This window comes from Pyricularia pennisetigena, assembly GCF_004337985.1.
Source record: "Pyricularia pennisetigena strain Br36 chromosome 4 map unlocalized Pyricularia_pennisetigena_Br36_Scf_6, whole genome shotgun sequence".
In the NCBI taxonomy this organism is placed as follows: Eukaryota; Fungi; Ascomycota; class Sordariomycetes; order Magnaporthales; family Pyriculariaceae; genus Pyricularia; species Pyricularia pennisetigena.
In genome coordinates this window covers 1092033-1118086 of record NW_021940918.1, presented here as the reverse complement: position 1 = coordinate 1118086, position 26054 = coordinate 1092033, and the positions used below count along the sequence as shown (strand labels likewise).

The 26054-nt window shown below is 51.9% G+C and overlaps 9 protein-coding genes across 9 annotated transcripts; 4 read left to right on the top strand and 5 right to left on the bottom strand.

Annotated features, from left to right (window-relative positions):
• Window positions 1-600: 600 nt before the first annotated feature.
• Window positions 601-3731, bottom strand: PpBr36_05933 (uncharacterized protein; the record flags this gene model as incomplete). Its single annotated transcript, XM_029893081.1, has 2 exons — window positions 601-3551; window positions 3716-3731. The coding sequence occupies 2 exons, from the start codon at window positions 3729-3731 to the stop codon at window positions 601-603; spliced, it is 2967 nt and encodes a 988-aa protein (XP_029746137.1).
• Window positions 3732-5325: 1594 nt separating this feature from the next.
• PpBr36_05932 (uncharacterized protein) lies at window positions 5326-7741 on the top strand (the record flags this gene model as incomplete). The annotated part of the gene is made up of 6 exons (XM_029893080.1): window positions 5326-5617; window positions 5766-5860; window positions 5953-6044; window positions 6119-6611; window positions 6687-6866; window positions 7088-7741. The coding sequence occupies 6 exons, from the start codon at window positions 5326-5328 to the stop codon at window positions 7739-7741; spliced, it is 1806 nt and encodes a 601-aa protein (XP_029746138.1).
• On the bottom strand, window positions 7109-9810 carry PpBr36_05931 (uncharacterized protein; the record flags this gene model as incomplete). The annotated part of the gene is made up of 4 exons (XM_029893079.1): window positions 7109-7727; window positions 7883-7896; window positions 8833-9524; window positions 9615-9810. 4 exons carry the CDS (start codon window positions 9808-9810, stop codon window positions 7109-7111), a joined length of 1521 nt encoding a protein of 506 aa, XP_029746135.1.
• Window positions 9811-10579: 769 nt separating this feature from the next.
• PpBr36_05930 (uncharacterized protein) lies at window positions 10580-11207 on the bottom strand (the record flags this gene model as incomplete). The annotated part of the gene is made up of 3 exons (XM_029893078.1): window positions 10580-10893; window positions 11003-11126; window positions 11205-11207. 3 exons carry the CDS (start codon window positions 11205-11207, stop codon window positions 10580-10582), a joined length of 441 nt encoding a protein of 146 aa, XP_029746136.1.
• A 770-nt stretch (window positions 11208-11977) lies between these two features.
• PpBr36_05929 (uncharacterized protein) lies at window positions 11978-15266 on the bottom strand (the record flags this gene model as incomplete). Its single annotated transcript, XM_029893077.1, has 3 exons — window positions 11978-12781; window positions 12849-14531; window positions 14607-15266. 3 exons carry the CDS (start codon window positions 15264-15266, stop codon window positions 11978-11980), a joined length of 3147 nt encoding a protein of 1048 aa, XP_029745515.1.
• Window positions 15267-15719: 453 nt separating this feature from the next.
• On the top strand, window positions 15720-18185 carry PpBr36_05928 (uncharacterized protein; the record flags this gene model as incomplete). Its single annotated transcript, XM_029893076.1, has 7 exons — window positions 15720-15812; window positions 15919-16012; window positions 16084-16124; window positions 16191-16281; window positions 16369-16451; window positions 16530-16659; window positions 16735-18185. The coding sequence occupies 7 exons, from the start codon at window positions 15720-15722 to the stop codon at window positions 18183-18185; spliced, it is 1983 nt and encodes a 660-aa protein (XP_029745514.1).
• Window positions 18186-18822: 637 nt separating this feature from the next.
• On the top strand, window positions 18823-20756 carry PpBr36_05927 (uncharacterized protein; the record flags this gene model as incomplete). Its single annotated transcript, XM_029893075.1, has 2 exons — window positions 18823-18921; window positions 18990-20756. The coding sequence occupies 2 exons, from the start codon at window positions 18823-18825 to the stop codon at window positions 20754-20756; spliced, it is 1866 nt and encodes a 621-aa protein (XP_029745511.1).
• Window positions 20757-20972: 216 nt separating this feature from the next.
• Window positions 20973-21818, bottom strand: PpBr36_05926 (uncharacterized protein; the record flags this gene model as incomplete). Its single annotated transcript, XM_029893074.1, has 5 exons — window positions 20973-21013; window positions 21132-21249; window positions 21323-21432; window positions 21553-21714; window positions 21797-21818. The coding sequence occupies 5 exons, from the start codon at window positions 21816-21818 to the stop codon at window positions 20973-20975; spliced, it is 453 nt and encodes a 150-aa protein (XP_029745510.1).
• Window positions 21819-22487: 669 nt separating this feature from the next.
• On the top strand, window positions 22488-25849 carry PpBr36_05925 (uncharacterized protein; the record flags this gene model as incomplete). Its single annotated transcript, XM_029893073.1, has 4 exons — window positions 22488-22534; window positions 22602-22711; window positions 22792-23526; window positions 23592-25849. 4 exons carry the CDS (start codon window positions 22488-22490, stop codon window positions 25847-25849), a joined length of 3150 nt encoding a protein of 1049 aa, XP_029745513.1.
• Window positions 25850-26054: the final 205 nt, after the last annotated feature.

The window sequence follows — 26054 nt, the reverse complement described above, 5'->3', positions numbered from 1 at the left end:
CATGACGACCTGCACGTACATGTTCCATCCATAAAATTTACTGTCGGATATCAAGGGCTTGGCGGCTTAGCAGTGGGATGAGAGAGAGAGAGAGAGAGAGAGAGAGAGAGAGAGAGAGAGAGACAGCCCTGACCAACTAGTTGTACATAAAAACGTGTACGAAAATACGAGTGTGATATTGGCAGTGTTGCAGGCATTCACGACAAATGCGAGAACAAAAAGGTCAACGCTCAGATTTTATATCTATGAGATGCAGATGTTGTGAGTAGTTTGGCATCAAGTCGTAACAGGCATTATACAAACCCATCCAATCATTATTATTAACCCACTGTTGTCCGTCCGGATTACTCTCTTGGAGAGATGAAGAGAAAAAGGGTAATCTCGATACATGATATGATTGCTTTCCTTCACAAACCCGTGCGCCCAAATTTGACCAATGTTTGTAACGAGGAAGAAAATAGAGACAAGATTTCAAGGAATGCCGCTTGCAAGCCAAATAACCCCTCCCTTGAACAAGAAAAAAAAAACCACCCCCTTTACTGCTCTGGGCACAAATCACCCACAAATCCTCCGATATCCTAATATGGCCATTCGTGCGCTCTAGCGACGAACACCATTGTAGTATCTATCTGCAGGGAAACTTTGACCAAAATCTGTTGTAGACCCTGAAGAAGAACGCGCCACGCCACCACCGCTGTTGAGATTATACGGAGCGGCGAGTCCAAGTGGCGCATGGGACGAAGGATCGAGACCCATATTGTCGAACAGTGAGTTGGTGCCAGTATCGAAGCCGTGGAATGATTCCATATTGGCCGACATGTTATTATGAGATACTGGACCAGGCTGGGACTGTCGTTGACGCATGGGCGTGCTACTATAAGAGTTCGTTCTAGTCGGGGCATATGTGTTCACCGAGGGCGCCGCTGATGCCTGCTGGCTGCCATGCTGCGAGCCGAATGAAGGTGAGCTGAATCCCACGGCTGAGGTCGTGCTGCTTGGCCTGTAGGCGGTGTCGTTGACTGCTGTGTTTGCCGTCGGCCTTTGTGGTTGATGTCTTTGTTGTTGGTGGGATTGTTGCGGTTGTTGTTGTGGTTGTTGTTGTTGGGAGAGCGGATACCTCGAAGCCGTCTGCTGGGGTGCAGTGTAGGCTTGAGGCGAATGCTGATACGAGTTATACGGTTGCTGTTGCCGCGATTGCTGCGAGTTGTAATGCTGCGGAGCCTGGGACTGGGATTGAGCTGGAAACTGCTGCGATGATGCCGGTTGCTGTTGCGTCTGCGGCCGAGATTGCTGAGATTGCTGGGAGTATGAGGAGTTGCCGTCGACCTGCGCGTAGTATGGCTGGGATGAGCTGCGAGGAGGTTGCATTGGAGCCTGCTGCTGTGGCTGGGACGAGACTGACAGTTGTCGCGTCTGTTGTGTGTGGTGCTGCGATGGCGGTGGCGGCTGCTGCTGTTGCTGCTGCTGTTGCTGCTGAAATGGCTGGCTCGTGCTATTAGTACGACCCTCGCCCTCTGAGACACGAGTACTGCTGTGCTGTGTCCCAAGGGGTATGCTGTGGTTGGAGTTCTCATAGTGATTTGGCCCACGTGACTGCGACAAAGGCACTTGTCCATGTGGGCTGTGATTTTGAACGCGAGATCTCTCCGTCTCCTGTTCCAGCTGGGACTGTAGCGCCTCGAACGTCTCGATGTCATCGTTGGTAACTGTCGAAATTCGATTTTCAAAACCATCATCCCCCACCACGGCATCTCCCACAACAGGGAGACTCGAATCTCCTGGTGCACCAGACACATTTCCGGGCGTTCCTGATACACTATTTCCATCTCTGCTCTGGCGCTGGCGCTTGTTGGGTGGCTGAGACATGGCGACTGGCGGTGGTAGCTGCCCATTTGCCATGAAAGAATGTGGCATTCCGCCCATACCAGGACCAGCTGTCTCTGGTCCATTCCCATCTGGGTTCGAAGCGGTCATCGGGTTTCTCTTCCGTTTTGCTCCGGTCGGCGTGCCTATTGTATGCGCTGGTGGGCTCATGTATGTGGTCGAGTTGGGCTGATTGGTTGGCGTGAGTGAGATCGGGGCCATACTGTTCGTGTGTTGTAAGGACCTCATGGCCGCCATGGCAGACTCAGCCGTGTTGCCTTGATGATGGCCATTCATGTCGAAAGGCTCTCCGTCATCGACAGCCCCGTTTCTCTGCTTCTTGGGCTTTTTCATTTTGGGGTTGGGCGTACCCATATCGCCGTTTGCGTTTGGATCCCCTGTATGTTCCTTTGGTCGATTCTTTGATCCCTTGGGCCTTCCTCTCTTTTTCGGAACCGAATATTGTTGATCGCCGGCGGGTGCCATGTGACCGGGAACTCCCTGCCCGCCTGGTGTGTGTCCTACGTTCTCTTCCACATCGACCCAGCTTGAATCAACATCCACTGATGATGTGGGATCCATCGAAGCACCGTGGCCCCCAGGCGCCTTGGCAAGAACTTTCCTCATACCCTTGTCCTTACGGACCTTGGTGGCCTTGCTGCCCTTCGGGCGACCTCTTGGTCGTTTGCCGGGTTCTTTGGGCGGCGATGCAGACATGTTTTTCGGAGGCATGGAGGCGTCGTCAATCGTGTCTTGAAGTAAAGTGTATGATCGCGTTGGGCTCATATTCAGAGCTTGGTTGCTGATCTGATGTGGAAATATTTCAGCTATAAAGCCAACAAATTGGTTCCCAGAGCCGTTCTTCTCAGCACTTTCCGGGAAGACTCCGTCCTCGGGAGGAGGAGCACCTGGAATGCCGCCGAAATAGGCAAGTCCCTTGCAGAGCTGATCGACGACTGAAACTGGGTTGAGGGTTCGAAGGAGAGTCAACAGGCGCGCCTGCTCCTCTTTGGTTTGTTTTGGGTCGAGACTGGTCTGTCGGGGACCAGTCTGTGCATTCGGGGTGGCGGTTGATGTCATGCTAAGAGAGGAACTCGACAGATTGGCTACCGGTGAGTTCGGTGCCTCGTCGAGTCTCCTCCGAGAAAAAGATGTATATCCGGCCATCTGCGCCATCTTGGCGGCACGCTCTGTCCTCTCACTGGTACGTTTCGCAATTTCGTCCCGTCTCTTCGCCTCGGCTGTGTTGATGTCAATATGCATAACACTAAAGCTACCGCCGTGCGGGTTGGCCTTGCCCCTAAGGTTGCTGGGAACTGGGTCCTTAACGCGTCCGTCCTTGTAACCGTTCGCGTAGGTGGGACCTGTCCATGGGATGGCGCCCGATGGTGACGGAGGCGGGCCCGCGTCGGCGGACGATGGTCGCGGCTGTATCTGCTGAAGCTGTGCTTGACGGGGTGCAAACTGCTGCGGCGTATGCTGCGCGTCAACTATCGCGCTTAAGGTTTCGGGAGCAGTCGGGACCGAAGGCTGGTGGGCGATAGGACCCAACGGGAGAGGCGCAACTTTGCGCGGTCGATTCGGTGATGCGGGCGTCGCAGCCGAGGGTGCCTCGAGGGCAGCACCACCCGTGGACGCCGAAACGGAAGAAGGTTGTGTGGTATCGTGTGCAGTCTGGGGAGTTGTCTCTGTGGAAGTGATGCAATCAGCAAGCTGTGCCAATGCATTGTGTCATTTTTTTTTTTTTGTCGACCAAATGCTTGCTCAGTCAAGTATCATTTTTTCGGGTACAAGGTTAGGGGGAAAAATTTAGGTGAAGGGCTGCCGGGATTACATCGGTAATCAAACTCACCCGTATTTGTCGACATGATTCCCCGTCAATGCCAATAGCAGCAGCAGCGTTTGCGTTGCCCAGCTATGCACCCCCTCACTCGACTCGAGCGTGCTGCTGTCGATTGTTTACAACAAATGGGCAGGCGACGCGGCCGTGCTGCGTGCGTGTTTGTGCGGAGTAGAGCGAGTCGGTGAGGGAGAGAGGCGCCACCTCTGGATGAATTCTCCTAGGTGTGCTAAGCACCGGCGGTTGGCTCCTGAATGGGTCCAGGAAACGGCCTCCCACATCATCAAGCAGGGTGTAACGGCGCCAATGAGCAAGCAAACTTCAGGGACTGCTCAATGTTGCAGCTTTGTGGAAGTTCGGATAGAGGATGCTGGGCCTCAGACGACGATTTGTCATAATTTGGGGCCTTGTGCGACAAGGCGGACAATATGGGAGACGGGCACGATAGCTAAGGTAGGTAGGCAGGCAGGCGGGTAGTGAGTGTAGTAGTTTGAATTGAATTGAATTGAAATGAAATTGCGACGATAGATGGCGTCGGAGTTGGCCACCGACCTAACGTCAGGGAAGAGGGGGAGGGAGACAGAAAAAAAAAAGAAAGAAAAAAAAAAAAAAAAACAAGACGAATCGACGTCGCCTGCCTTGGCGTTAGGCACGTCGGGGAGTTTTTGTTCTGGGTGAGAATGAAGAAGTGAAAACAGGCCCCGAGTACAAAATACTTGGCGATAAGTCGGCCTGGTGGCCGGGTGGCTGGTCTCAGCTTTGTCGTCGAGCCTTTTTTGGAGGTGACTTTAGTAAATGATATTACCAGCTACCTTGGGCACCTCCAGGTTAGGTAAGATGGCATTTGGTAGCTGAATGTACCAACCACTAAGTGCCCTTGCAAAATCCTGGTTACGAATGGCTCGGATGCTGATGGAGACGACGAGTTTTCTGGCTTGCAAAGTAATTATCACTGCACGATTTTCCTCATCAAATCAGGCATCCTGGCTTCTTACGTTAAAGTCATCAATCAACGATTTCTAAGGTACGAATATCGAGAGGCTCATGAACCCCCACCCAAAAAGAAATATCATGACCCTTCAATGGCGTTCCTACTGTCGAAACATTCAAAAAGAACCAAGAGCTGCCCTGCCCTGCCCCTGCCCTGCCCTGCCCTGTCCTGGACAGGCTGCCAGCATCATAGCACCGTGCGAATTGGTGCTGATCAGTGCTCCGCCCGCGGCATAACGAGCTCCATCCACAAGCTTGCTTGACGGTTTGAGGGGGGGCAGAACTCACTGCCTACACCTCACCTCAGTTTGGAAACTCCACTCCAATCCATACCCAAACCAACCTCACACCTCACCAACATCGGTTTGTGGTATGTACTCGGGCTGCGAATAGCAAAGTAGAGCTATCACGTGTACTCATCCTAGACGAATCTTTACGGCCCTATACCGTTTTACCTTGCCGTGTCACCAGGAACCATTAAAAACCCTTGAGTTTCCGCCGTCGACCGCCGGCGCGCATCATCCCGAGCTCCCCCGAGACTCCGGCTCTGAGCTCAAGCTCTCGTCGCTTTTGAACCAGAAACTTGTCGAGCCGAGGTATGCTGCAGTGAAGTTCCTTCACTCCGAATCGCCATGCCCACGCCTTCAACCTACGCCCTGGTGTCCTTGCCGCTGAGGGCGTTCGACACCGATGATGCCCTGTCTGCACTGCGCGGAACCATCACCTCAGACAACGGCTCCGTCCAACCCTTTACAATACCCGAGTTCAAAATCGGCACTCTTGACGCGCTAGTTCAGCAGGCCGACGACCTCACCAAGCTCGAGGCGGCATGCCAGGGCGTGGTGTCTCGAGTTGCTGACTCGCTCAAGAACCTCCTCGATGGGGATGAGGACAAGGTTGCGCAGCACAAGACCGTCAACGATAGTTAGTGAAACATCTACTGCTTTTCTACCCGACTTGTGGATAATCGTCTTGATGGGATGGGACGCTCCATGGTCGACGTTTTTTTTTTCTTCTTTTTCTTTTTCTCCTCTAACCGTACGCAAGTCGAGCTAACAGAATGTGCCTCCAGAGCCTACCGACCACTATATAACCCATTTCAGTTGGAACAAGGTTAGGTACCGAGCGGACAGGCCATTGGGAGAGCTGATAGACACAATGCAAAAGGTGAGCGGTTATTTTGTGATGAGCAGGACCTCTACAGCCCTACCGTCTTACTATGCGACTATATTCTCACAAGCTTTCATCATGTACTTTAGGAGCTCGTCAACATCGACAATGACGTCAAGGGCAAGTTCACTCAGTACAACTCGACCAAATCAACCATGGCGGCTTTGCAACGGAAACAAACGTACGGTGACTCCCTATCTCATTTTACTTCTGCTTGCACGTAACTCCAGTGGTCTAACAAAAGCGGCGTGGCAGAGGCAACCTTGCCACCAAGTCCTTGACCCCCATCGTCAAGCCCTCCCTTCTGGTGCAAGACTCGGAGTACCTAGAAACACACCTCATTGCCGTGCCGTCAATTGCAAAGAAGGACTTCCTCAAGAGCTACGAAACGATTGCTCCAATGGTTGTGCCTCGTTCGTCAATCCAAGTGGCGCAGGATGACGAGTTCACTCTGTTCGCCGTGACGACGTTCAAGAAGACGGCTGCTGAGTTCCTGCAGAAGTGCCGAGAACAGAAGTGGACACCGCGCCAGTATAAGTACGTCGAGGGCGGACAGGAGGAGGAAAAGCGCGAGCTGGAGCGCATCGCCAAGGAGGAGCGCAAGGTCTTCCACGAGGCCCTGCGTCTGGGCAGGACGGGCTGGAGCGAGAGCGTCATGGTGTGGGCACACGTAATGGCTCTCCGGGTGTTTGTGGAAACGGTCCTACGCTACGGCTTGCCGCTGGAGTTTGTCTCTGCCCTAATCAAGGTGAGTGCCATATATGCCTCTGGACAGCGGACGAGACATAAGAGGAGTGCTGACAAAAGCAATGTATGATTATAGACAAATCCCAAGCTGGTTAAGAAGGTCAAGACCTCGTTGGACAAGTCATTCTCTTACCTTGGAGGCAATGCTTTTGGGAGGGACAAACAAGGCAAGATCAAGCAGGATGATGCCGCATTGACTTCTGAGATTGCCGCTGCTGGAGTCGGTTTTGGGGAGGGCAACGAGTACACACCTTACGTGTACTACGAATTCGAGCTACCTTAGCAGGGCCATAGATTGGCTACGCTTGACTTATTTCACATGACTACATACTTGACAAGGTCTGCATAAGTGCAGCTTGTGCTATTGTTCTCGTATCTTTTACATTGTTATCTTATTCAGTATCTATACGGCTAGGGTTGCCTCTCTAACGTGGAGACGTTTTTTTTTTTTTTTATATCTTTTTTTCGATCGGCCAGTTTCTGTCTGGCGGGCCAAGCTCACGGGTTGGTCTTGATCAGGCCCTTGTCCTGCAGCCACTTGACAATCTGAGCGACACACTCCTCAACCGAGTTCTCATGGGTCTTGATGGTGATTTCAGGGTTCTCTGGTGCCTCGTACGGGGCCGAGATGCCGGTGAACTCCTTGATTTCTCCGGCGCGGGCCTTCTTGTACAGACCCTTGGGGTCGCGCTGCTCAGCGACCTCGATGGGGATGTCGACGTAGACCTCGACGAACTCGAGCGGCTCGTCGCCCTTTTGCGCGGCCTGGGCGTGCAGCTCCCTGGCCGTCTGCCTGTCGGCGCGGTACGGCGAGATGAAGGACGTCAGCGCCACGACGGAGCTGTCGGCAAACAGCTTGGCCACCTCGGCGATCCGGCGGATGTTTTCGTTGCGGTCCTTTTCCGAGAAGCCCAGGTCCTTGTTGAGCCCGAACCGCACGTTGTCGCCGTCGAGCCGGTACGCCGCCAGGCCCAGGTGCAGCAGGTGCTGCTCCAGCGCCGTCGCCACCGTCGACTTGCCCGACGCCGACAGCCCCGTGAACCAGATTGTGAAGCCGCGCTGGCCGCGCAGCTGGTTACGCTCGCGGCGCGTCAGGCCGTTGTGCCAGGTGATGTTGCTGTTTTTATTTGATTCATGTGTTGGTTAGTGATGCTTACTTCAAAAACTATTGTGACCTTCGTGAAAGGGGCGGGGTGATTTTTGAGTGTTTGGTTCATGAAGCGAGTGAAAGTAAGTGACATCAGCGGGGTATGAATGAGCTAGATCTCTTACGTTGCCATGGTTTTCTTTCTTTTGGATTAGAGAATCAGCTGTTGAGGCGTTTGACAAGTATTACAATATTGATACTTGGTGAAGCTCTCTATAGATCTGATTTTCTTTGAGCTTTTTTTTTTTTTTTTTTTTTTTGTTCTCTCTCTCTGTCTCTTTTGAATTGGTTTCCAAGATGAGATGACTGCTGCACTAGGAATCAAAAGGTGGTTTATATTTCTCCGACTCTGCGAATCCGTCGAAAAGGCTCATATCAATCATGTCCACAAATTTTTCAATTTTTATTTTTATTTTTATTTTTTTAAAAAAAAAAGTCCATGGAAAAACCGGCTCTTGGTAAAACTGAGCTAAAAGGGTCGACTCGACCCAGAAAAGCTCCATTTTCTTGTAAAGATGGCGATATCTCAAGGTTTCGGCTTGGCCCGGTGTTAGCAGTCCACCCGACAGCTATGTGATAGGCTACCGACTAACCTTGCACAATTACTCGCAGCTATGACGGCATCGTGCCCTCCCATTGTCCCGCGCCGACGGCCGCCCTGTTTCCGCATATGTCATGCAGCAACTGGAGGATTATCCGCAGATGAATGCGCTTTAGACGGTCGGGTGCGTCGGCTCAAATTGCAATTAGCGTCGACTTTGATTGTAGCATATAATAGGAACATGGACGCTTTTCTAGTCTAATAACGCCCGGCCTCTAGAAATGATATTGACACAATGACGCCCCAGAATGCATTCTAAACTATATAATACTAAAATATTAAACAATAGCATGACATGCTCTAGAACATCAACTCACTCATCCCATCGCCGTGGAGAGCCTGTCATTGGACTGGTAAAAACTTTGACATGGCCTATACACCCAGTACTTTCATTAGCATTTTGCATCGTAAACAAAGAAATAGTTAAAACAGTCGCACCACATGTAACGGCGAGGACTAAGGGGAAACACTTACCGCCGCTCCCTTGGGGGACACAAACAGCGCCTTGGCCTCGGCCAAAACCAACGGGGTCTCGCCCGGCTCGACCAGGGTCTCTAACCTGCCCTCAACCCACGCCTTGCGGCCCTCCACCTTGACCGTGTTGGCGCGCAGCACGATGTACTGGTTCGCCTTGCAGGGCGAGCGGTAGTCGATGTTGAGGTTCGCCGTGAGCCCGATCCTGTGCGGCAGGGCGGGGAAGCAGCACCGGGCCAGACCCTCGTCCAGCATGGTGGCGAGGAAGCCGCCGTGGACGATTTCCGGGTGGCCGCAGAGGTCCTCGCCGAGATGGGCAATCTGCACGTACGACTTGCCGTCCGTCTCGGTCCAGTCAAAGGGCGGCACGCCGACCAGGGACGGCCCCATCAGCGTACCAGCCGTCAGGCTGTGGGCGCGCCACTCGGGGGGGAGCTTGAGGTGCGGCCGCGACTCGGTCATCTCCGGGTTCGCCCGTAGCTCCTGCACCAGTGGGTGCTTGTTGATGTAGTCCTCCATGGCCTGCGCCTCGGGGGTCTCAGGCTTGTATGTTCTTGCCGCATCGTCGACCGTTCTACTGATTTCCGCCATCTTGAAGTACAGGGTGACGACGAAGGAGCCGAATGCTACTCCGCTGAATATCAAGAATCTAGTGAAGAAGCCTCTGCGGCGTGGGCGGGTTGTGTTGGGGCCTGTGTTACAGTGAGGGGGGTAATGAGCAAAATTAGAATAACTGGCTTTTAACGATCTGGTGTTCGTATCAATAACTGGACTTTATTTACCTGCTTGGTCGCTGCTTGTGGTGAAATAAGACGTTTGTCTTCGTGCTGCTTGCAACCGGCTGCTACTGATGTTCGTCCTGACGAGGCAGGCAGTTGTGGCGCTCCGAGTCTGTGTGGGTAGGTGGGCCAGTGACGATACGGGGTGCGATCTTCTCAGCACTCCGACAATTCTGTTGGGGGCTATCATCGAAGCCATCTTGTGCGATTTTCCCCCGATTTATGTGGTTTGAAAAAAAAAAATAAAAAAAAAAATAAAAAAAGCTTATCAGCTCGATATTGACCCTTTCTTACTCGATTTCAAACGCGTGTTGTCCCGGCATTGGATTGGTGACTGACAATATCATGTTCCAAAGTGCGAGTCCGGAGTCGTGGGTATCAATGGCGTCGCGTCAACTGTCTGCCAATTTTAGGCACGACGAATTAGAAGAAGGCCTTACAGTATTTTTTCTGTGTAGAAAACACACTGTGAGAAGCATTTAACACAGCGCGTCTTTACAGTGCTTGGGGCAGTTATCTAACCACCTTGACCCCCGTTTAAAATGTTTCAATCTCCTTCGGTTTCCAATTCCTACGTATATTACCTACCAAGGTATCTTGCAAAACTCCCAGCAAAAACTCACAGAGCCATTTGTTTCTCTTCCTCATTCCTCGTGGCACTTCCTGGGCTGAGGATAAAAATCCCGAATTTGTTGAACAAGCCGAGGTTCGACTGTGTGGGGCGCAATCACAATCAAGTTCTGAAAGCAAAGCAGACAAGGCAGAGTAGTGCCTAGGTAGGAAGGGTTGGAAGATTCACCATTCTCGGATAATGCTTTCAAGTGCTAGCAAGACAGTTACCGCTAATTACCACATGCACACATCGCTCATATTGCCTAGGACAAACAAAGTCACCGATAACTGAAGTAGGTCTAAGGTATCGTACGGTATCACAAAGCTCATCATGCGCCCCTCCCTCCCTTTCTCATTCAGTTGTCAAACCACTCGAGCTCGTCCTTGTCCGTGAAGATGGCCCTAAACGTCTTCCCACCGCCCTCCTCCTCCTTCATCTCGGTCAGGAAGCTGTGAAACTTGGCCGGATCATCGGGCCCCGTCGAAAACGCCCTGAAGTGGATGTACGCCGGGCCGTCGGCCGGCATGGTCGGGATGCGGATCTTGCCGAAAAGGATGATGCCGTAGCTCGCCACCGCGACCCGGACCTGCTGAAAGTCGTCGACCGTGAACGACGTGAGCTCCTTGTCGCTGAGGTCCTTGACCGCCGCAAAGTACTCTGGCTCGTGCTCTGTAGTTTTGGTGGTCATGGTGCTTCGCGTCAGTTGGACGAATGGTTTACTGCTACTGGCAAGAATAGCCTGGTTTGCTTCGAGGGGCCAAAGGAGGGAGAAGCTGACTGTCATGCATATGTCGGAGCTTGATAAGCTCGTGCTTGAGCTCCTTTTCGATTTCCTCAAAGAGCTTGATCGACTCTTGCTTGGGCGGGTGCACCTCTCCAAGGTCGACGGTATCAGCGGTAGCCTGGAGGTAAGAGAAACGCATCGTTAGCAAAGCAAATCAACAGCTGCCGACGCTTTCTCAAAGAGGGCGGGACCACACCATTGTTGCGGTGGAGAGAAATTCAGTGATCGAGAGCTAGTAAATGATATTCAAACAAACACTGCAGAATGATCTTGGATTAAATTGATTTCTTGTGATGACAGAAAGAGAATTGGTGAGAGATGGCTAGTCATTGTAAGTCGAGATGCTCTGAGTTGCCGGGCAGCAGACTGGCTTTTATACCAACAGCTTCGCTCGACAACGAAATAACCAATGCAAACATGTCTTAGCATTCATGCGCTCGTTTACCCGTTACATCTCCATCTTCTCCAACTCCTAGTTTAGTCTAGGCTACAAGCTCCATGCCTATGACATATGCTGAGTCGAAAGGCATTCCGTTTAGCATTGCGGGTGCGGGGTTGTAAGCTGATGTATGCCTTGGTTCATCCGATCCGCTCAAGCAACAGGGCGGATAACAGTTCTCGATGCCGAGTTTCAGCTAGAGCTTGACAAGCGGAGTCAAACAGCGATTCTCAGTACACCCTCTGCTATACATACAATACTGCTTTGTACTGCACGCATAATACGACTGCCACAGAAGTTGCTCTCGTCACTTTCGGGGGTTTTCAGTGGACCCAGCGACGAAACGGCAAGATAGCCACTTCGCCAAGATCCTGCAGTGACATCACAACAAATAGCTTCACAACAACGAACAGGGGTACAATGTCAGAGCCCCCATGGAAGACTCGCGTATGGCAATGTCGTCAGATCTTTCAAGCAAATTTTTTGATTGATTTGTCTGTATTTTGTGCACGGCAGCCAAATGAGACCTTTCAGTTGTAATCTTCGTCCTCCTCTTGAGCAAGCATATGTGCGTAATCGTCGGCGGACGCAAAGGTGGGGAGGGCCTTCATCTGCTTCTTCTTCTCCCTGCTGGCCTTGTTGCGGAGCCGCTTGGCCTCAGCGGCTTCGTCAAGAGACGCGCTTCCAGCAGCCTCACCCTCCGAGTCGCTAAAGTCGTTGAATACGACGCCTTCATCGCCCTCCACGTCGACCTCTTCTGCTCCCGACATGTCTTCGTCTTCATCACTGTCGCTCATGTCCTCCAGGAGTGAGCCCAAGTCATCATCGTCACCGTCACTGAAGCCCATGTCTGCATCACCGTCATCGTCACCTTGGATCTCAGGTCGAGAATCCACCAGTGCCTGCCAGATCTCGTCTTCGCCCTCTTCGTCTTCATCGTCTTGTGCACCCACCTCGGCCCTCTTCTGTTCGCGCTTGGCCGCTCTTGAAAGCTGCCCAGGCTTGCCAACCTGCGAGAAGTACTCGTGGAAAAAGACATCCTCCGCGGCAACATCCTTGGACTTGAGGTTCCAGAACGTCTCCGAGTTGATTGTGGGCCGTTGCGTCTTGCCACCCGAGACAGCACTTGCTGCAGTCCCTGAGGCAACGACAGGTTGCATGATCGAGCCACCCCTGGTGACCTCGGTGGTCTTGGCATTGCGGTAAACAAACTTGTCCAAGAATTGTATAAGAGTATGATTTGACAGTTCTGGCTTCGGTAGTGATTTTTGCCTGACCAAAAGGTTGTTGGCAAAGACCACCACCGATGGATGGAAATGCTCAAAGAAAGGCACCTATTTTGAGTGAGCTTGTGTCAGTGTGCATGCAGGTCAGTGACCAATGTAGAATCTTGCAACTTACAATTTCCCATAAACAACTCCGGTGCGCGTTGCTGAACTCTGGGTGCCGTTTCCTTCCATCATACGCAGTTTTCTTTTTCTCACCACCATTTACCTCAGCCGTCTTCTTTTCACTTTCAACAGCATCGGCATCTCTATAGACCTCCTCGCCGTCATCGTCGTTGTCTTCTGGGTCATTTAGCAGTGCCTTGAGGTCCGGGAAGACAGCCTCCAGCTCTGCAATCAGGTAAAGTATCCCGCAGATAAAAGACGGCTGATGTAAGTTCACAATCTGAAGCATCCTCTTCACGAACGCCTTGACCCTGCGTACATCCACGTCGTTTTTGAGCGACTTGTAGAGCAGGTTGAGATAAAGCGTTTGCTTGGAGGAAGTGACGAGACGAGGATCCAGTAGGGACTCGTACAAGGTCCGGTAAAACCGATCAACGGCAAGCTGCTTGGAAGCCGCTATTTGCTGTATCAGTATCAAAGCTTGGACACTAGTGTTGAAGTTTGATGAGTGTGTGATTCGGAAGAGTGTATCAAGATGTGTTTCCAGCGTTGATTCATTGGTCATTGCAAACGGTATCGCACGGTTGACACCTGTGAGCACGGCAGAGACAAGCTTTTGAGCGACGTCTTGCTCATTTGCTGTTACTGGATCAGTAGGCTGCTTCTGTTTCTTCCCACGTCCTTTCTTCGGAGCAGCTGGCTTGCTATCATCCTCGGTGTTGCCGAGATGATCGAAAATCCCCAAGCTTCCAGTTTTGAGAAGAGACAAGAATACGTCGAAATAGATGCGCACCAAGTTGTCTGCTAGTTCGGGCTCTTTATTGCTGAGTATAGTCTGGTTCAAGGTGTTGATGGCGTGGTACTTTGACTTGAGGCTCTGACCCGGCCTCAGGAGGACTTCCTGTTCTATCGTCTGGATCACTATGGGCTTCATGCCCGGATGCGTGTTGACAAGTTGCAAGAGCAGGTAGGATGCGCGTGACGCAATTTTGCCCTCGCGATCACCAAGTTTGCTGACCAGGAGCCTCATCAAATTCGCCTCCTGCTCGGGCTTGTCTCGCAAGAGTCCAAAGACAAAATCGAGTGTCCGTGATCGCGAATAGTCGATTTCGTCCCCCGCCCAAACTTCCAGCAATTGAAGCACCCGAAAGTAGGCTGACTTGAGCCAGTCCTCAAAGTACCACAGCATCAGGTGCACTTTGCTTATCTTGCCAGGCAGTGGGCTTTGTCCCTCTCTCCAAGAATATACCGACTTTTGCTGAAGCGTTCCTAAGAGCCCTGGTTGGGCGTGGAACGGGCGCAGGCGCCTGTCACCGGGAAGGACGACGCCGTTGCCGAGCAAGTCGACAAGTGCACCGAGAGCAGCCAGCGCCTGGCCACGGCTCTTCTTTCCAGCCATGTTTATCAAGGTATCGATTGCCTTGATGTTGTGCACAGGTGACTCTTGCACCGCAAGAGTAAGGGCAGATATCTTATCTGAGAGGGTACCGGATGACATGATGGTAGTCATGAATTTGTGCTGAGAGGACGAAGATATCATCGTGTTGTACACATTTGCATCTGCTTCGACAAGATATTGAGCATGGGTTTTGAGGCTGCCGATTGCCGGGGTGAACTTTGAGACGTCGTCGGACTCGGGATCCGGAAGGCTGTCCAAGGGTGCGGCGTGCCAGTCAGGTCGCGGCTCGATCGTCTAAAAATAAGTGATCTCAATGAATCATCAGTCCACATGAAAGATACTCAATTTACATTCAGGGAGCTTACTGACCAACTTCCCCGCCCATTGGCGATTTTTCAGTTTCTCGGGTTTTTCGGTAGTGCTGGCAAAAGGGTCCTTCGCAAGTGATGCAGGTGCCTCGTCCTTCTCGACAGCTTCTCGGGGTTCGAGCCGCTGGTGCTCTTCATCTTTAGCATCCTCTTCGTCCTGATCATCCTCCTCCTCTGGCTCTTCCTCCGATTCTTCTGAGGCCTCCTCATCTTCGTTGGCCGAACTCTCGTCGTCTAGTTCAGCTCGCGCCTGATCGAAGCCAAGCGCTGACGCAAATTTGGCCAGTTCGCTCTTGAACCCATCGTCCAGAGGGCGTTCGGTAGACTTCTCAGCACCGTCCTCCGCATCCGAGTCTATGCCGACGACAAGCTCCAAATCGTTCTCGTCCCCGCCCAAGGCCTTGATGTCCTCTAGGAGCATCGCGTTCTTGTCCTGGTCACCATTTCCGTGGGCGTCGGAAGGCCGCTTCTTTGGCTTCGCCCTCTTTTCGTGATCATCCTGCCGCTTGCGCTTTCCTGGCCGCGACTGGTCGTCGGCGGTTTTGGATAGTGACTGGTCAAGCTTGTTGGTGAGTTGCAACAATGCCTTTTCGTCAAAAGCAGGGGTATTATTGGAAGCTTTGGCCTTTTTCCCGGCCTTTGACTTGTCGCGGGGTGCCATTGCGATAGATCCGGCGAACTGCTTATTCTACGCCTTGAATTATCCGGCAAGGCGGCGACTGAAGACGTGCCTTTGCTTCGGGAAAGGAGACTGGACTCTTCTTGCCTTCAATTCTCCGCCAGGCGTGATACTGCCATCGCGGTGTGAACTTTTTTTTTTGTTGGTGGGGTCGTTATCTGCAGGGAAGTGGATCGAGGCGCCTGGCCCCTGTACTAAGGTATCCCTGCTAGGCGTTTTGTGAAATTCAAAGAGAGTCGCGTCAAGCTTCAATCCAGCCTTGGATCACGGATATTCATACGATGGCAAGCGTAGGTCAATTAGTTGCACAAAGCATGGAGCATTGATTCTCTTGCAGCTTAGAGGGAAAAGTGCTACTGAGTGTGAAGGAAGCTGCGTCTAAAATCTCTCTCAAACTTTGACTCCAGGACCTTGTGTCCGCTGCGGTTTGGGGAGATGATGCAGAGAGTGAATCCAAGGGCGTGTAAGCCGAACTTGGGAGCATTGTGCCAACCCCGTCGTCAGAATGCCCTCGCCAAAATAGCTTGGGTGAGTGAGTCTTGACGGCAGTTTAACATGCCATCTTACCAAGCATTTTAACTGGTGCTGCAGTTGCTAATTATACAAAAAAACAATACAAAAAACAAAAACATAGGGCCGTTCTATCTACCTTGACCACCGAGTCCGTTTGCAAAATGCGTACGACCCGGCTGGTGGTGTGACTGATAAAGACCGGAAGTTGAGTGAGGGTATGTCTAGTCAGCCTACATTTCTTAAAGACTACCAGCAAAGCTTCCAGTTTCTGACAATTAACATGTAGATGCTCATGAGAAACTCGTGCGTGCCGGCTACTTACGCCAGGTATGTTCATTATGTCCACTCTCTTTTCTTGGAAGCCTCTACTAAATAGAACATGCTTTTCGATAGGCGAACGCTGGGATTTTCCATTTGATGCCCCTAGGATACCGGGTCCAAGACAAGATCATGAAGCTCATTGAGAAGCACATGCAGAGCATAGGTAAGGTTGAAATTCTCTTACAACTATGGGCCCCCGCGAACAGCTGCCCAAGGCGCTTCTCTAACTTTATGCGTACCATTTATGCAGGAGCGTCAAGATTGGCGCTTGCAACATTATCTTCACCAGGCACATGGGCCAAGTCAGGACGGTTCGAAAAGGCGATGACCGAGGTAGGGGGTCGATGATCTTATCAACCTGGGCTGTTTGCGAGCTTGACTATTATCGGTGTCTAACACTGTTCTTTAAAGCTGTTTTTGTTTACAGATCGTAAAGGCAAAGGTTTGCTATTGTCTCCGACACACGAGGAAGAGATCACCGCGCTTGTCAAGCAAACTCTCAGCTCATATAAGCAATTGCCAGCAAGACTGTATCAGATCAGTAAGCTAGATGCCTCAGACTAGAGATCACTTGCTGCAGCCACCTTCAATACCGGTCAGCTAACCAGTGCTCCAGCTCCAAAGTTTCGTGACGAGATGCGACCTCGCAAGGGACTTTTGCGCGGCCGTGAGTTCATGATGAAGGACTTATACACATTCGATCTCTCTGTCGATACCGCCCTCCAAACATACGAGCAAGTCCGTGCTGCATATGACAAGATATTCTCTGAGCTTCGTTTGCCTGTCATGGTTGCCGAGGCCAGTTCAGGAGATATTGGAGGTGACCTCAGTCATGAATATCACCTGCCTACGTCTGAAGGAGAAGATGATGTCATTGCTTGCTTTGGGTGCCACTATATGGCTAATTCAGAAGTCGCCGTGAGCAGATTGCAGCCGCACAACAAATTGACGCCTGATGGCGACAAGCCTAATCAGGGTGTCAGCGTGTGGCGGGCCATCACCAGGGACAAGATGACCCTGGTCAATGTTTGGTATCCAGAAAGCTCTGATATCAGGCTTTCCGCGTGTGGTCGTCCAAACGCCGAGAAGTGGGCAGAAGTTGTCAACTTTCACGCGGTCAAGCGAATCGCACCCGACCTGGACGCTAATGTTGAGAACGTTGAAGTTGCTTGGTGGAACTCGGTCGTCGCAAACGGCAGTAAGAGTGGGAGCGTTGACAAAACCGACGATAAGAAACGGCTCAAAGTGATCAATCTGGTTGACGGCAGGCTGTTATTGCAAGGGGATAAGCAAAAACTGCAGGATGCGATGGAGTTGTCGACCTTGCCTTTTGCCAAAGAGGCATATGCCAAGTTTGACGTGTCCCAGGTGACGACCGTCACCGAGAGCAAGGATGGCGAACTACTGAACCTCATCAAGATTCGAGACGGCGACGCTTGCCCCAAGTGCAACTCGGGTACTCTCTCTGTGCGCAAGGCCACTGAGCTCGGCCATACTTTTCACCTGGGTGACAGGTATTCGGAACCCATGGCACTCACTGTCAAGCTTCCAAACACCTCTCAGGCTGAGAGTGACAACAGCAGCGTCTCTGACGAGCAAGACCCAATATATAGCTTTTCCACCAAGAGACAGGGCGAGATCAATGTTCAAATGGGCTGCCATGGTATCGGTGTATCGAGGATCATAGCCGCAGTGGCAGAACATTTCGGCGATTCTCGAGGTCTCAACTGGCCAAGGGCTATAGCACCGTACGAGGTTGCCATCATCACAAGAAACCAGACTGCACTGGCAGATGCAGAGAGCATATATGATCTCTTGAGCGAAGGCGGCGCGGCTGTTACACCAGCGTTCCCTAAACTAGATCTTGTTTTGGACGACCGTGACAAGACTATACCTTGGAAGCTGAAGGATGCAGATCTCGTAGGCTATCCCGTTGTCGTTGTTCTCGGGAAAGCCTGGGCTGAGTCAAAACAGTGTGAGGTCCAATGCCGACAGCTCGGTTTCAAAGAGTTGGTTGCCTTGGATGACCTGCCAAGTGTTGTAGGCAAACTCCTTGGTCAGCTTTGAGGAGTGTGTTGGTTATGGATATTGCCTCACTTTGGCCAGCTGTAAAGGACTGTTTATGTATTGTATTAGTATAATCAGCCGTGCAGATAAAACCACGCAGTATGTCAAATCAGTCCCAATTTAGATGGGCGGATTCTTGAGTGCCGTCAGTATGTACTTACCTGATTTTCTCGTACTGAACACATGAGGTTGGAACAGTGCCAGTGACGTCTCCCGTCATGTGTCCGGATGTCCTCGAAAAGATTTAAGCAGAGGGGAAATTCTGCTTTTTGGCAGGAGCAATCGAGTGAGGGGTCTGGCGTCCATAGCTGCCCGTTTGGCCATTTCCTTAACAAAGGCGCAAGGACCGAACATAAAGCCCAATACCTCAAGTACCCAGACTTTCGGAATTCCTACAAATGGAAGCCTAAGGCAACGCACATCTATTTTGCCTACCTTATCTACCTTCTCCTACCCTTGTATACCATTACCTCTGTTCACTTCTTCGTGACAACGCCAAAGTCCTGCAACCCCATACCCCACGCTGGGTTCCCTACCTCTTCACTCGTTGATTTTTTTTCGGCGCCGACTGCGGAACTCTGACTTTTTGCCCGTTTCTTTTCTCTGATGACTTCGATGCATCAGGCAATCAATCATCATGAACTATCGGCGCTCACATCCAGCTGCCGGTCCTGATTTTTATGCGCGTAATGGAGAGATTGAACATGATTCTCGTTTGCAAGATGGGTTCATCAAAGTAAGTTGCTTAAAGGAAAATCACAGATAAGATGTATCAAACAACTGACATCAAGCTTACGCTCTTAGATGCTCTTGGTGTTGCCCGCATGCCTGCCCGATGCCAGGGACAGGAATAATATCGAAAAGAAGACTGAGCTAATCCAGAATTCGAACCTCAAGGCGAAGCTTTATATGCCGGAGTCAGAAGAGGTGCCAGCTTTCATTTCTATGGGAGCTTCAAGTAAGCTCTTCATGCAGCAAGGCATTACAACTGCGGTAGAGTACTTCGGCAGAAGCCATGAAGGCCTAGCTATGATCGAAGGACCCCTTCTTCTCGTGCAGATTCCTGACGTTGGCCGTGAGAAATTCCTGGTTCAGGAATATCTTCTCAAGGTTGACGGTCACCGACGGATGGAGATAACCGCCCTACCACCTAAACAAACGGAGGTGTGGCGGTATTGTCTTGAGTCGATTTCTTTCGACACGGCCACGGAGGAGACAGCCATAGAAGAAGAAGAAGAAGACCTCATTGATCTTAGCGATAACGTTCCCGAGACTCGGCACAACAAACCAGTCGATAAAACCACGAGGCCCGGGCCCGAGCCCGAGCCCAAGTCCAACCCCGAGAACGCAAGGTCTGAAGTTCAGCAACGCGAGTTTGAGACCTATGTGGCCAACTTCAAGGATGACTTCGAGACAGCAGTTGCGCGCCTCATGTCCGAGCCTGATGAAATGCACATGCGAGTTAACTTTGGTGCTTTACTCCATTTCCAAATATCGACGAATCTCAAGAAAGGTAGCCTACGGGACTATGAGCGCATGCTTGCCACAGTGATGGGCAAAGGAAACTTTCATTTTTCAAAAGACATATCTTATCTGAGTGGCGACGCGCTCGGGTTTGCCCGCAAGGTAAGACTGGCTATTGAAGCGTCTCCTGAGATATTTGCTCCTGCCTCCAATCGTATCGATTCTTTAGAGGATGTGCCTCTCGAGACAACAGTCGTTGTTTTCACGCCGTCTCTCCGCTTCGATATGAAACTCCAGGGTTTCACCGGTCGAGAAAACAGCAGCAAGGAGAGTCTGGGGCTTGTTCGGCCTAGTATATTCAAAAGAGAACTCAGAAACCGCGAAAAGTACATCGTGTCCGCCAACCCAGGTGGTGCTTTCGACTGGGATTTGGAGGTCCTGATCCGCGAATCTCAAGACAACTTGGATGATAGACTACGGCAGCTAGATCGTTTTATGACGGTCAAAACAGAGCTAGATGGAACGTACTGCCCATTCTTTGAAGACAAGCTGGTCCAAAACGCTCTCGGGGTCACTATTATCAGCACCAAATCGGCACGTACATATGAAATGGGGCTGTACAAAGTCGAGCTCGCGGTTTACATCGACTGGGATCCCCAAAGCGGAAAGCGTCTTTGGCAGTCGTGTGCCATGTCGCTGTACAGCGTCGACTGGAATGAAGTCCTCGACAGGCGCAACCTTGCTTTTGGCCCGCGTGACTTTGGCGTTTGCAACTCAGCCTTGCTTCCTGTTGGGCCTAGCGATCAACTTGAAGACGGTGCTGCAATACTGCTGGAGACCATCGAGAAGGTCCAGAAGTTTCTCATGGATCTGGTCTGTGAGCCAAAAGTTGTGGTGGAAACCGAACAGATGACAGATACAGAACCACATGGTGTTGAACCTGCAACTGCGGATGAGGGCCGCCCAGCAAAGATTATAACCCGGCAGGTACAGACTGCTAATAATAAGGCCCCAAAGTCTCTGAGGCTCATCAATGCAGAACTAGAGACCAAAGCCGAGACCAAAGTCAGAAAGTCCCATGGGAAGAAGAAATCATCTCGGCGGTAGAATGGTACGTCACCTATGGCATATGCAAAGTCTGGGTGACCAAGTATGTACATCTTGTTACTATACCAATGTGTGCAGGAGGCATTGTCACCGAGAACTCTTGAACGACGATTGGGACGCGAACCGATTTTCTCATTATCATGAAGAAGATGCATATGGTCCTACCAGCTCATTGTATTCGTCTGTAAAGATTGAGTTGTTTATGGCCAGAGTACCCTAGGATGGTTTGGCGCCAGTAGCAAGCTTTTGGCGAAGAACTGATATGTATTGAGGGTGGATGTCAGTGTTGATTTGGCAGGTGTATTCAGAACACAATTTGTTTTTTGTACAAAGGTAGGGCACAGCGGGGATAGGAGATGGATATTTTAGCCATACCTTCCTCTACAACGCGCAAGTTGTTCGTCTTCCCTTGCACAATCCCCTCGAGGCCCTGGATATTTCCCCCTAGCTCCTTCACCTTGGCCTCGTAGAACTCTGCTGCGCTGGCGGTGCTCTGATGAAGAGTCAATTTTGCGAGTAACGAACTGCTGTGATTCATCTCTATATTGTGATAAGGAGTGACTAACCTTTTCGATATAGAAACCAGTTCCCACGTCAACGAGAACATTGCTTGGATCGGACAACTTGCCCCTCACATACAAGGAGTTGGTCAGGGGTACCAAAACATCCTTCTTTGCTATATAGCCGTATCTAGTCAGATCATAATCACCATCGGTAAGGGTAGTGCAAATGGCAGAAGAATTTGAACAGAAGCAGCCCAGACTAGTACACTAAGGCGCCCAAGGGTAGTCCATACCTTCTGGTGACGCCGACTGCTCTTTCACGATGCGCAGGCATTCGCGAAATTTGCCTTGAGCAGCGTGGAGTTGTGTGAAAGAGGCTGTCAGGTGCTCAACCTCCTCATCCAGCTGCTTCTTGACGGCACTCAGCTGTTGAGTGCTGAGGCTATCGAGATTTACTAGAGGATTGGATACGTAGAGGGGTTAGTGAGGACAATGACTGTGTTTTGTACATTGTAATTTTTCTCATTTCCATCTCACTTTGCTGTTCTCTACCCGCCATTTTATTAATTGATTTGCTTGTCTGCCGGGGACAATATTCAAGTCCAGCCCGAAGTCAGTTTGGTCGCCGTTAATTCTTGAAAATGAACTTGCACCGTAAGTGATAATAAGCGCTGGTGGGGGTGGAGTTAAGATTAGCTTTGTTACATTACAGCATGGATCATAGTGAGCTTTCCAGCGCGTTTGCAGGCATATGACCAACTGTAGCCTCTGAAATTCCACCCCCACGCGACCCCACGTGATTTGACACATTCAGCTTCCGTCCGTTGCCTACATCGGCCCGCGCATAAGAAAAAAAATCCAGTCCTACGAAGCCCATGGAAAAAAAAAAAAAAAAAAAAACGCGCCACGATCTGGCTGCTGGCGAACGAGTAGCCCAGGCTCACCAACCATTCGTCCGCTCACTCTGCCTTACCCAACAACCACATCATCAGCCTCATACGCTGTCGCCCAAATAGGATTAAATAACATTTAACAAACACTTAGAAATCTTTGCCTTCTTCAGCGCCCCGGTCTCCAAGACTATCAATCAAACGCCGTCGCGTCTCGTATTTCGCCGACCAACCCCCACCATACCTTTTAATTTATCTTCGTTTTCCTTTGCGAGAACTTTCACGCTTGCCACTTTACACATGACGAGGACACATACTTGAACCCGCCGTGCTTCGTCATGGCAGCACCGCTATCCCTCACACCGGCGCAGGCTGAACTCGTCAGGTATGCGGCTTGGTAGCTGGTCTTTTGGAGCCCCCGATTTTGATCTAGTGTACTGACATGTCTGCAGTTCCCTGACCCAAGACGAGATTCCCATCAAGCTTCGCTGCGCCATCTGCAGCAAGCTGGCGATCAATGCTGTGAAGCTGCCATGCTGCGACCAGGCAATCTGCGAGAACTGTATGTTTGCGCCCACGGCCTGGCGGGAACCGCCAAACTATGATTCTACAGACAAAACTGACCCTCAATTCGGCACACAGGCCATGCAACGCTCCCTACTTCGTGCCCAGTTTGCGAGCACTCGCCACTCTCCGCCGACGACTGCAAACCGATAAAGTCCCTACGAACCACGATCAAGGTCTTTGTCAGGACCGAGGAGAAGAAGCGTGAAGCCTCGAAGCCCAAGGACGCTGGGGAGTCTGCGCCTCCGACTCCGATAGACGCAAAACCGGGGGCTGGCTCAGATGCTTCGCATGCTACCGAGCCTGCTGCAGTTGCACATGTTCCCGAGAAGAACGCTTCGGGCGAAAGGGCTCCTGCAGGTGACGCGGGTAACAGCGAATCTGCTGGCGATGGAAACCCGGCGGTGGAATCCCAGGTATGTGTCATGCAGTCATCTTCTTTTCATACTGATACCATTCCAGCGCATAGTGTTAATATTGTCATCAAGGAAAATATTGTCTCGCGACAGTCGAACGAGGATGGGAATGGCCAGGAGCAGCAGGCTACCGAAGCCGAGAAAACCGGCGATGAAGCAACAAAGGATAACCAGGGAGAAGAAGAAGTACAGCAGGGTAACCAGAGGTCTAATGCCCAGGGTGGCGAGGGCGCCACGGACATGTTGAATAGCTTCAATCCTAGCTTTGGGCTTGGCGGGATGAATGGAAGCTTCCCCAACATGAACTTTGGTGGCGGCGACATGAATCAAATGCAAATGATGATGGCAATGCAAAATGGCATGATGCCGCCGGGCTTTGGGGGTTTTCAGATGATGGGTAAGTCGCCCCCCTCTGGTATCTTGAAATCACGCGCATACTAATCCCGAATCTGACATAAATAGGCATGCCCGGCATGGATCCATCTATGTTTATGAACGGTGACTTCGGACCGCAAGGCATGGGTATGCACGGCAACGGCATGGGCATGGGTGGTTTCGGAGGCGGCGGCGGCGGCGGCGGCATGGGCCTTGGCCCGGGATCCAATGAGAACTGGAACGGACAGCAGCAGTCATGGAATGTCGGCCAAGATAATTTCAGTCATCCGAATTCTACTGGCATGGCCAATGGTGATTTTGGGAACTTTAACTCTGGAGGTGGTTTCCAGCCTGGCTTTAATCAGGGTAATTTTGGCCACCAGAATCAGTATTCCAATTTTCGAGGAAACAACTTTTACCGCGGCCGAGGCGGTCGGGGCCGAGGGTTCTATAACAACAATTTCAACAATGCTGGATATGGCAATGGCCGTGGAGGCTACGGCGGCTTCAACGGCGGCGGCCATAAGGGTTTCGGCAATGACGGATTCCAGAACCACAACGGCCAGTATCAACAGTCACAGTTCCCTCAGCAGTATCATGGGCCTGCACAGAGCGCGATGAACGGGGGTCCTGGTCCTCAGAATCGCCGCAACTCCGAAGCCAAGGAACTAACACCTTCCAATGTGGACGAGTTTGGCCGCAGTATTAGACCTGATGCTCAGAAAACCGAGGGTGAATTTGCTGAGGGTGCAGAGCCGGGGAAGACAAATCCTGCAGACCAAGTGGGTGGCGAGCAAAAGATAAATGCTGGCGAGCAAAAGAGAAATGCTGGCGACGGTGCAACTACGGCATCAGATTCAGCCAAGGCAAGCATGAACACGTCCGCCGCTGCGGCAACGGACCAGGACGATATGCCCCGACCCGTGCCAGTTCTAGATGACTCCTATGGCTTTCCAAACGGCCAAGTTGGCCACGGACCGCACGGTGAGATGGGTTATATGGGGGGAGCTCATGAAAACGGTGACTTCAATCATTATAATCAGCCGGTACACCGTCAGGCACCCATGCCCGACGTTCCTTTGAACGCACCGTCAGGCCCCAAGGCTATGCGCCAGGGTCTTCCTAACACTAGCATGTTGCATCTCAAGGCAAGAGGACTGATGCCTGATGAAAGACAGCCTAATCCGTTAGTAAACGGTTCCGGCCACGTTAGTCCAGCAGCAGATAAGCCTGTCAGATCGCGCAGCAACTCGGTCGATTCCAAGCCACGCAATGATAAGTACCGCGATAGGAGCCGGGACCGGGATCATCGGAAATCTAGGGATGCCGATCGCCCCAGAGACCGTGAGCGTAACCACGGCGCCGATGTGGACCGCGACAGACACAGGGAGCGGGACAACAGAGGGAGGTCCGTCTCTCAGTCCAGCAGGAGCCCAAGTCGTGAACGCAAGGACGGACACAGACGGAGGCGTCACCGCTCGGAGTCCCCCGCAGAGGAAGGCCGAGATGAAGACCGGCGGCAAGCCCACGTGAGCAGCAGCCGCCGACACAGTCGCAAAAACAGCATAAACGGCGACGAAGAACCGCGATCCGCGCGTCCCGAGTCCAGATCCAGATCTGCATCACCCGACGGCTCTCGTCGCTCAGGACATCGCAGCGGTAGGAGAGAACGCGACTCCGAACGACGTAGAGACAAGGATAGGGATAGGGAACGTGATCGCGATCGCGATCGCGACCGGGCTAGGGATAAGGATGACGATGAGCACCGCCGCAAGTCCAGTCACAAGTCTCGTAGGGATAAGGACCACGAAAGGGACAAGGACAAAGGGCGGGATAGGGGTAGAGACCGAGGTAAGGACCGTGAGCGCGGTAAGGACCGTGAGCGCGACCGCGATCGCGATCGCGATAGGGAAAGAGACCGCGACAAGGACAGAGACAGACAAAGAGACAAAGATAGGGACCGCCGCCGCCCTCGGGATAGTAAGGAGCCCTCCAGCGCGGTCGAGGCACCACTGGAGCTTAGGCCGCCTACGGGACCCAAGGGCCGTACCACAAGCATTTTTGACATCAAAGGCGCCAGCAGCAGGAACAAGGAGGCCGCAACGACTACGCCTAAGGACCCACATGCAGAAGAGAGAGAGAAGCGCAACCGCGAGAGGCTTATGAAGGAGGCACAGAAACTTGCCGGCCTCGTCGGGGGAGGGAAACGCAGCCGTGGAACGACTGACGACGGCGAGTCTAGCAGGCGCAGCCGTCGGAAGGGCCGCAGAGGCGAGGTCGTTGACGTTGGCGACGAAGAGGAGAGGATGCGTCGGCTCGAGGCCGAGCGTGAGAGAAGGGACTAAAGTCGGGGGCCTCAACTACTTGCTGACCCGACGATGGAACAGTCTCAATTGCTTTCTTCAACAATGGCAAAATACCAGTGGTCGAGGATAGCATAGGCCATGATGCGTTGTGGGGGCGCATAGAGGAGTAGCTTTCTGCTGAGATAATGGGTCTGCTGCTCGGCATAGCCCGCCCACCCGTTTATAAATCTGTTTAACCCGTACA